General features: G+C 45.0%; 1 protein-coding gene across 1 annotated transcript; it reads left to right on the plus strand.

Annotated features, from left to right (window-relative positions):
- Positions 1 to 1776: 1776 nt before the first annotated feature.
- Positions 1777 to 6076, plus strand: RPL14 (ribosomal protein L14). The gene is made up of 6 exons (XM_032710596.1): positions 1777 to 1854; positions 2561 to 2662; positions 3285 to 3379; positions 4760 to 4859; positions 5212 to 5265; positions 5798 to 6076. Exons 1-6 carry the CDS (start codon positions 1852 to 1854, stop codon positions 5975 to 5977), a joined length of 534 nt encoding a protein of 177 aa, XP_032566487.1. The 5' UTR covers positions 1777 to 1851; the 3' UTR covers positions 5978 to 6076.
- The last annotated feature ends 3900 nt before the right edge of the window (positions 6077 to 9976 follow it).

Raw genomic sequence — 9976 nt, forward strand, 5'->3', positions numbered from 1 at the left:
CTGTTTGAGTCATTTATGATCTTAACAGAGGCAGAGATGCTTTTGGGTGCAAGTTATATGATGTAGGACAAATGCAGCGCTCATGTTCACTAAGTTATCAGTGAACATCAGTCCCTAGTGATGTTTGAGTACCCGTGCCACTGTTTTATGGCAAAAGTCATTAGAATGACCAGGAATTTAGGCAACCTCCCTTCCTTTCCTCTTAAGTAATACTGGAGAGTAATGTGGCAATAGGTGCTGAAAAACAAAACAAGAGCAGTCCTGCCCTTGTCTCATGAGCTCTTACATGGCATTCCAAGAGCAGAACAAACACATTCTTCTGGCAGCAGTGTGACACCAGTGTCAGTGCAGTGCCTTCTGCCACACATGGCAGGAACTGTGGCTCCACTAATAACACAGTTCAGGTGCTCGACTTCTGCACGAGGAGTGCTCCCTGTCCCTGCACATAAGGCAGAGTTAATTAAACTTTCCTTTTGTTTGTTTATGTGTCTTTAAACCTACTTTTCACCATCAGGTGACATCACCCACTAAGCTGAGTTATAATGCTGGTTTTGCCCTCTCCAGAAGTTTGTTCTGAACATGTGCAGCTCCTGTCTCCCTCCCAAGCCCATTTTGTGTTTGTTCTGCTGTATCCAGAGTACTGCCTTGTGTTCTGCCAAGCTGCTCTTTCAAATTCATGGATGGTTCCTCACTGCGATAGGAAAACCCACGCACAATCTCAGCGTAGTCTTTGCTTATCCCCTCATTAAAGATTTCTGCCTTTTGGAGAAATGCATATTTTTAACAGATTGTCTCAGAGGGCATTGGTTGTGCTCTGGCAACTTTCTTTGGAGAGCCATTAGCTGCTGCTCCCCATCCTCGCCACAGCACAGGATGCACTCTCCTTCCTGAGTGTCTTTCTGCCCCTGGGACACCAAAGCCGCTCCCCTGCCTGTGGTCCACAGCAGGCTGCAAAACTGATCCTGTAAGATTCTGGAGTGGACAGGGCTCATTATCTCCAGAATCCATGTTCTCAGAAAGGAAATCGTGGTGGAAATCCTGGACAACACTAAGGCTGTTCTTCCCTCTGAGGTCGTGAGGAACTGCAGCTTGCTGGATTCAGGAGAGCAGGACTGGCCCTGGGTAGCTCCTGGTTCCCATCACCCACCCCCCACACCCTGCATGGACACCACGGCATCCCCCTGCCCACCATCACATGTCAGCGGGTGTGGTGACAGCACAGGAAGGAAGGATGGGATGGGTGGACAATGGAGGAACAGTAGAAAGAGCAGTGGGACACAGAAGGAGGTACACAGGAGAAGGGATGGGATATGGTGGATGATGGAGTATGGGCAGGAGGAAAGGGATGGAGGGTGATGGAGGAGCAACACAGGAAGGAGAGCTGGGTTGGATTAGGTGGGTGATGAAAGAGTAGAATAAAGAGGGATGGGACATGGGCAGTCAAACACCAGGGATGAAAGGGATGGGATACGAAGGATGATGTAGGAGCAAATGAGGGAGGTGTTGCCCACAAAATCGGATTTGTTCCCTGGCGTGCAACAAGCCAATAATTACACACACGAGAGAGACATTATCTATTTCAGAATTCCGCAAGCCTGGGTGCTCGGTGGTACTCCACAAATCAAGTTCAACCACCAGATTTTCACGCGAGCAGGGAGCCACGGGGAACGATGGGAACAGCGACGAGCTCACCTGGGGCACCCGGACGCTACCGCGCATGCGCGCGCCGGAGCGACCACCCCCCGCGCGCGTCCCCGCGGCCGCCCCGCCCCGCGCACGCGTAGTGTCGGGGCCGAGGCGGGTTCCGGCCGCGGCGGGGCCGCCCCGCCCTCTCTGCCCCGGGCCGCCATCATGGTACGTGCGGCGCGGCCGCCGCTCCGCCGGCCCGGGGACCGGGCCGCTCCCGGGGGGCTCCTGCCGCGGTCCCACCGCCATCCCACCACCCCGCCGAAGCCCTCCCGCTTGCGCCGCCCTGCACCGGGCCGGGCGGCGGCGGGGGGAGTTCGCGACCGCCTCAGCCGCGCCGGGCCGGGGCCGGGATCCGCGTGGGGCGCGTTGTGCGGGAATGGCGGGGCCGGGCTGGGAGCGCTGCGGGGCCGCGGCCCCTCTGCTCAGGCGAAGGGGTTTCGTGCTGTTCGAAAGCTTTCCAGTGCCTGAAGGGAACTGATGGGGCAAGACTTTACAACAGCATGGAGTGATAGGGCGGGGGGGAATGGGTTCAAACTGAAAGAGAGTAGATTTAGATTGGATATTAGGAAAAAAATGCTTTACTGTGAGGGCGGCGAGGCACTGCAACAGGTTACCCAGGGAAGTTCTTAATGCCCCATCCCTGGCGATGTTCAAGGCCAAGGCTGGATGGCGCCCTGAACAACCTGGTGTAGTGAAAGGTGTCCCTGCGCACGGCAGGGGGTTGGAACTAGATGATCTCTAAGGTCCCTTCCAACCCAAACCATTCTGTGATTCTTTTGGGAAGATCTTTTAAAGGCTCTGAGAGCCTGGAATCTGTAAATGGCCTTAGGTGTGTTTTGTCTTAACTGTCAATCCCTGCCTGCTCTCCCAGGTGTTCAAGCGCTTCGTGGAGATTGGCAGAGTTGCCTACATCTCCTTCGGGCCACATGCTGGCAAGCTGGTGGCCATCGTGGATGTTATCGACCAAAACAGGGTAAGCTTTGAGTGCTGTGCCTTTATTTCCTCCTTTCTGCCTTGACAGAAGCTTGTGTGCTAAGGCAGCATGTATCAATCTTGAAGGAAATTTCCTGTGACCAGTTTTTTCAAACAAATTTCAGCAGTTTACGAAAAGATGAGCTTTAACAGCTGTTGTACTTGAAACTTTGATTAGCAAGTTGTTTTTCACTGACAAGTGATACGTTCCCCTGCTGTTTCCTCGAACTGGATAAGGGATGTCAGTTGGACTCCAAAACTTATCAGTGGAATTGCATTAATGTATGTGTAAAACAAATGTTTGGGCTAGGAGACTCTTTTTACTTAATGTTTCTGAAAAAGCTGGAAGAAAAAAAAAGATAAAGTATGTTATCTTAGTTCTGTGTGCTTTGTTTTAAAGTTTGGTTTGTTTCTTTTCCAAAGATAGGCCTTTAAAATTCTTTCTGTAAAGCTTGAGTTGTATAGGCAAGACTTAATAATCTCCAATTCTGCCTGTGTAAGATGTATTTCACTTTTGGATCACTGGTGTCAAGATACCGTTCATACATTATTAGGAAGCTGCTCTCTTATGTCAAATACAATGGGATAACTGCTACAAACCCCACGTTTTTTCCCTTTTTCAGGCACTGGTTGATGGCCCCTGCAGTGGTGTCAGGAGGCAGGCCATGCCCTTCAAGTGCATGCAGCTGACTGACTTTGTTCTTAAGTTCCCACACAGGTGAGTGGTTGTAATTTTTTTGACCTTTGTAAAAAAAAATCCTTGTGCTGTCCTTTCATGACTAATTTGTGTTAAGTCTAGAAAAGTTCATACACCAGTGGATTAACAGTAATAGTTTGTCAGTGTGGTATCATAGTTGAATATATAGAAGTTTTCATTACTAGTAGTGGCTGATAGCTGCTGTTAGGAGCAAAGGAAGTCGCACAGAGGCTCAGGCAGCTCACAGTGTTCTGTGGGGGGAAGCAGTTGCAGTAAATGCTGTTGCAGCTTTGCCTTTGCTACTGCTTAGGTCACCGTCATGCATTAAATAGATTCCCTGCCTGCAGAACTGCACTGGAATTGCAGGAGGCTGGACTCACTCTATTCTCTTTATTGTATGAGTGTCTATAATTTAGAAACAAAAATTGCTGAATTTCTGATCCTGAGGCAGTGCTAGGAGTAGTTGCTCATCTGGACAGTGAGGTGGGTTAAGAACACATCCCAGAGGGTCAGAATCAATGGCAAAGGGTCTGGTGAAAGCTGGTCACTAGTGGTGTCCCCCAGGGTTCAGTACTGGGCCCAGTGTTGTCCCTGAGCCAGCAGTGTGCCCTTGTGGCCAAGAAGGCCGATGGTATCCAGGGGTGCATTAGGAAGAGCATTGCCAGGAGGTCGTGGAGATGATCCTGCCCCTCTGCTCAGCACTGGTGAGGCCACATCTGGAGACCTGTGTCCAGTTTCGGGCTCCCCTGTACAAGAGAGACATGGAGCTCCTGGAGCAGGTCCAGCGAAGGGTGGCAAAGATGTTTAAGGAATTGGAGCATCTTTCATAGGAAGAAAGGGTGAGGGAGCTGGGCCTGTCCAGCCTTGAGAAGAGATGACTGAGAGGGACCTCATCAATGTTTATCAGTATCTGAAGGGAGGTTGTCAAGGGGATTGGAGTCAGGCTGTTCTTAGTGGTGCCAAGCAACAGGAAAAGGGGCAACAGGCAGTAACTGATGCACAGGAAGTTCCACCTGAGTATGAGGAAGAACTTCTTTACTGTGTGGGTGACTGCACTGGAACAAGTTGCTCAGAGAGGTTGTGGAATCTCCTTCACTGGAGATACTCAAGAACCATCTGGACATAATCCTGTGCCATGTGCTTTAGGATGACCCTGCTTGAGTAGTGAGGTTGGACGAATGGCCCTCTGTGGTCCCATTCTGTGATTCTGTCAGTTCTAACAAAGCATTTACTCAGCAGAACGTTCTTTTGTGCCACAGAAATATATGTGGCATTGACTTAGATGTCTGAAGCAATATAGAAGAATGATCTTCCTTTGTATGAAATTTGATAGGCTGGCATCAGGGAGAACTCTTTTTTTTTAACAAAGACTGAATAGAATGTTTGACTGTTCCAATGCAGTGCTCGTCAGAAGTGTGTGCGACTTGCCTGGGAGAAAGAAAATATAAACGAAAAATGGTCAGCTACAAGATGGGCAAAGAAGATTGAAGCCCGAGAAAAGGTACAGTGGTTCACTGGATAAGGAATACTGCTCCTGCTCTGTAAAGTTAGGTGCAGTGTAATAGACTGCATGTTTTCAATTGCAGGCTAAGATTAAAGATAGAAAAGGTGTAGTTTTTAAAAGTTTCTGCTTTAAAGTTCTTGGATTTTAACAGTAAATGGGGTTTTGTTCAGTCCTTTCTATAACCACCTTTTTTCCTGCACCATTCCTTCCAGGAAAGATGTTACATAGTAAACTAGCTCAAGTGCAGCTAAACCTAATGGAGATGATCAGAATTACTTATGGAATGCTTTGAAAGACTGAATTTTACTACTTGTGTATATCAGTTTCATAACTGATTCTTTTCACACAGAAAGCCAAAATGACTGACTTCGATCGCTACAAGGTTATGAAAGCAAAGAAAATGGTAAGTGTCTGAGTGCCGCTTCTTTATGGGGTTAATGCTTGTAGCTGTCACTTCAGAGTCATGTACAGGTGGTGGTAGCTTTGCTTTCATAGCTGGCTTGGGTTATGGAGTGACACCTTGAATGTCATTACCTTGGATTTTCCATGCTTCTTTCCATCCCACCAATTTCTCTTCAGAGTTGGTCAAACCTGAACCCATATAATCCGTGTGTCAGTCCTCCCAAGCTGACGTACAGCTGAGGAAGGAATTGCCTGCTGATGAAATCAAATATTGATGGGTTGCTGTTAGTATTTCGTTCTATAATGAAAATCACTACACATAAAACATCGGGGTGCCCAAGTTACCAGCAGAATTATGTTGTCTGCTTGGTAGATCAGAACAGTTTTAGGTGGAACTTGATATTTTGAATATAATGCATGGTAAAGGGTGATAATTCAAATCTGAGCTTTCAGATTTTGCCTCTTTTGAATAAGACACAATATTTGAGCTCTTGGTCTTTTCATTCTGATTAAGAGACAACATTTTTTAACAGAGAAACAGAATCATCAAGCATGAAATGAAGAAGCTCCAGAGGTTGGCTTCTAAGAAAGGCAAGAAGCCAGAGAAGGCAGGGAAACCAGGGAAGGGAAAGAAGGTGGAGAAAGCACCAAAGGCGAAGAAACCAGAGAAGGCAGTGAAGAAACCAGAGAAGGCACAGAAGGCACAGAAATAAATGAACTTCTCGTCATGTATAACTCTGTGTCCTTGTTCTGATTTTAAAATTACAAACATCTGATTTAAATTCATCATAAGTTCACTTTTATTTCTGACCGAGAGTTGTTGTCTGTCTCATTTATCAATGTCCAAGTGTTGGGTTCTAGTGTTCCCCAGGAACACGCAGAAACATTTTGGTCACCTGTGCAGCTGACTGACACACACTGCCCAGTACTCTGTACCCAATGCTAGTTAAAATAATTGCATACCCAGTTATTTGAAGTAGGTCAGATCCTGACATTTAAAAGCAGTCTGCAATTGAAGTTGATTGGGAATGTGCAAAATTACTTGCACAGTCTTGAGTGTGAAATGTGAGAAATAATTAATTCTGTATTAATGAAGGCATACACTGAAAGTATGTGCTCTGGTTAGAATACAAGTATGTCAGTTGTTGAAAGACTGACAAGTTGCTGTTCAAACAGTTTAAATTACTCCATATTTTCTAAAGAACCTCCACTATTCTTTAAGTAGTGACCTGGAATACTTGGATACTTTAGATGTCTAACACCATAGTATTTTTAAGTGTGGTTACAGTAATTGGTGATGTATTAACAAGACAGAAACGGTTTGTATTTAAGTATACTTTTCAGAATATTTAAGAGTTTCTGTGAAGACCCGAGACTAACTCCAGTTCCTTAAAATACGCAGCATATAATTTCTGCTTTTTAATCAAAACCATTAAGTAAAAGGGGACATGACCTAAAGATCCATCAGAAACATGGAAGTTCTTGATTAGTCTTTGCATTGTAAAATAATATTTACATATCTCAGTGTTAGCATTCATGCAGTTTTCTGGCAGAAGTTACATTTTCTTCATATTGAAGGAAGAAATGGTGGAAGTCTTGGGTTATCTGGTGGTTTAAAAGCAAGTTATTTTTGCTGTCAAATACAAACTGGAGGAGGGAGAATATATATTTTAAAGAATGAAGGTTGGAAGACCTTTAAATATGTTGTCAAAAGCATACGTGTTGTTAAATATTCTGATAAGCATGTGTGGTTACAAATGTGCGCTTTATGTACAGAGTGTTGCTTATTTCAGCTAGAATTAGGCATCTGCATACTCAAAACACTTAAAACTGTAGTGTTGTCTTGAGCAATTTATATGCTCTTGGAAATAGAGTTCAAGCACATGGCTGACATGAGTGGGTATAACAGCTAAGGGAAGAAAATCAGAAATTATGCAAATTGGGATTAAAAGCCATGTTCAAGTATCTGGAGACCTTGATTTTAAATTGGATTTTGAAGTGATTCAATCCATACGAACTCCGAAACTCTTAACTTGAAAATAACTTCAAAGTTCTGTCAACCTGGAGGTCCTTTAAGGTGAAAGATTCATCCCTTAGGGTTGTTGGGTTCTTTTTATGCACTACTGTTAAGCTGGGTTATATAAGACAGGGGAAAAAAATTGTAGAAGTGCCTGTAGAGAAAATGGATGTGCCTTCAATCATAATGAGCTCATGAATGCTTTTTCTACACCATTCTTAAAGGTACTGTCATCCAAAGAATAACTTTGCCTATGACTGCAGCAATTTATCCAGTGTTTTCATTCCTACTCAGTGACTACTGAGGTATCCAAAACTTTTCCACAATACAAGGTGTACAGCAACCTGCTGAGCTACCTGGCAGCTGGAATTTTCTGAAGAGTGACCTTGTAATAGTACAAAATATGTCTAGAGGACTGTGTCTGCCCGAGCGCTGCACCGTGAGGGGGGGCAATGAAGATTAAGGTACTGCTAGGGAGACAGTGTTACGTGCCTTGAAAGATAGCCAGGCTCTGTAACACCGTGCCTGCCATCAAGGGTTTCTGTGAAAGTACCATTTTTTACAGTTTGGCCAAAAGGGGAAAAGAGCAGTAATAGGATATACTGTGTTTTGGCACCTGTACTGTGTTTCTAACAGGATGTTCCATGTGAGCAGCATCTGGTGCTGCTTTTAGCAACTCATGGAACCTCTCTGAAACCTGCAGGTTTGTATTGTGGGCAGCCTGCCTTCCTTTCATCGCACCACTTGGGTTGGTTTGTCCTTTTTGTAAAGCTATGGGAATACAGAAGACTACAGGAGTACAGTTTATTTCTGAAGGTTACCACACGATGGCAACGTTAGCTCTTCATAAGGTTGTTCCTAGGGCCAGGCAACTGTGCTGCCTTCCCCTGCAAGGAATGGTGCCAACCCAAGGGGATGGCACAAACACTTGGGAGCAGTGGACATGCTTACCCAATTCTTTATTTTGCCTTCATAATTGACTAAGATGTACTTTGCTGGGCTAAGGATATAACTCCTTTAACCTTGTGAAGCTGATTGTAAAGAAACAGGATCTGCTGTTCAGAAAGATCTTAAAATTAACTCCCCATGTTTGTTTTCTCATATTATTTCACACAGGCTCTGTAACATGGTGGGCTTGCTGGGGAGAGGGGGGCGTGTACCCTATCCCAGTTTACTCCTGAGATCAGCAGATAATTGCTGTATCTGTAAACCAATACCAGCAGTTGACAATCCCAGTCCTAATCTCTGTGCTGCAAAGTCTGGGAGACATGGGCAATTCTAGGAGTAGGATTGGACTCCTTTGCATAATCTGTAGTTAAAACATATAAAATATGTAGTTACTGTGAACCAGCTGCGGTTCTGGGCCAGCTGATTTGCTGGTGATGCATAGTTCTTCATCTTGAAAAAGGCTATATTTAAGTGCTTTTGGTTCTTGAGCAAACACGTCTGTTACTGTGTTTGGTATCTGAATGTGTTTCAATTATTGAGATGTAATAGCCTTGAAAGATCTCTGGATTTACTGATGGCCTTGTGGCAAATGTAGTCTGATTTATAGCTCCGTTTATTTTGTCTTACTTGGATTGTAGTGCATCTTAAATGTTTCCAGGCCCATACGTTTCTCTGCTTTTCCCCTGCACACACTGTTAAAGTGTCTCTGAAAGCTACACGTGCCTGCCTTTCATTGAGATGGAAAGGTGCTAATTTATATTTACAGTATTACTGGTATCCAAGCAAGTACAATTTATAAGCAAGTGGTAAGTGGAGCAAATTACAGGAATGGCTGTGAGGTCTACTGCTTTCAGGTCTTCAGTGTTTTGTTATTCCATTGTAAAATTCCTGGGTGTTCTTGTTTGCTTGGGTTTTTTAATTTGGAAATAGTTTTTAGTGTTGTTTTGAGCTTGAAGTTGCATATACTATTGTCACACTCAGGTACTTTTGAGTTTATACTGAGATTTCCTTCTCTGAAGCAGAAAGATCAGCTTTTACCTGTTTAAGCATGGCATCCCTAGTGCTGAAGTACTGCAGTCCTTGTCCCTGCTTTGACTCAGGCAGTGGCCATGTGGATACTTGTGCTGTACCCACTCTTTTTCCCTGAACTTGTAACAGGCTTCAATCCTGGATGGTGTGCAGCTTCCAGTTCATGTCCATTCCTTAAGTGGGAATGTGGCCCAAGCTTCACTTTGTGCAGCTGACCCCTGCATTATATTCTTGTTTTAAATAAGTGAAGAGTTGGTAATTTTTTCATCACCTCATTTTTGGTGATGATAAACCAGTCTGAGTGGGCTCCAGGCAAGCAGAGTTTGTAGCAAACTCTCCCTCCTCCCCCAAAAGCTTTCAGATCACTGTGTACGTCCAAATTAGAGAAGTCTTCCACCTGCAGTCAGCTATTTGTGCTGATCACCAACCTACAAATTATGCCATTGCCACCAGCACAGAGCCACTTCCTCCTTCCTAAAGCGCATTGACCCAGTTCTTGTTGCAGAGGAAATACTTCTTAACATTTCCCCAGTGAGCCCTGGTATGAGAGTATTTTACAGGATAATTTGTTCTGTAACTGTTTGGGATCATCGCTCCTTGCACATAGCGAGGAGAGGCTCATCATGGCCCTCAGCAGGTCTGAGCTCTTCCTTCGTGTCCGCTTTGGACCGCTGGTGGAGCATGGGTGGTGTTTCAGGGCACTGTGCCTCTGATAAAT

This window comes from Chiroxiphia lanceolata, chromosome 1 (genome assembly GCF_009829145.1).
Source record: "Chiroxiphia lanceolata isolate bChiLan1 chromosome 1, bChiLan1.pri, whole genome shotgun sequence".
In the NCBI taxonomy this organism is placed as follows: domain Eukaryota; kingdom Metazoa; phylum Chordata; class Aves; order Passeriformes; family Pipridae; genus Chiroxiphia; species Chiroxiphia lanceolata.

Bases quoted from the DNA above. Each gene is read 5' to 3' on its own strand.
- RPL14 (XM_032710596.1), top strand. The intron at 3,380-4,759 runs GTGAGTGGTTGT...GTTCCAATGCAG, and splicing joins GTTCTTAAGTTCCCACACAG to TGCTCGTCAGAAGTGTGTGC. The intron at 5,266-5,797 runs GTAAGTGTCTGA...ATTTTTTAACAG, and splicing joins TTATGAAAGCAAAGAAAATG to AGAAACAGAATCATCAAGCA.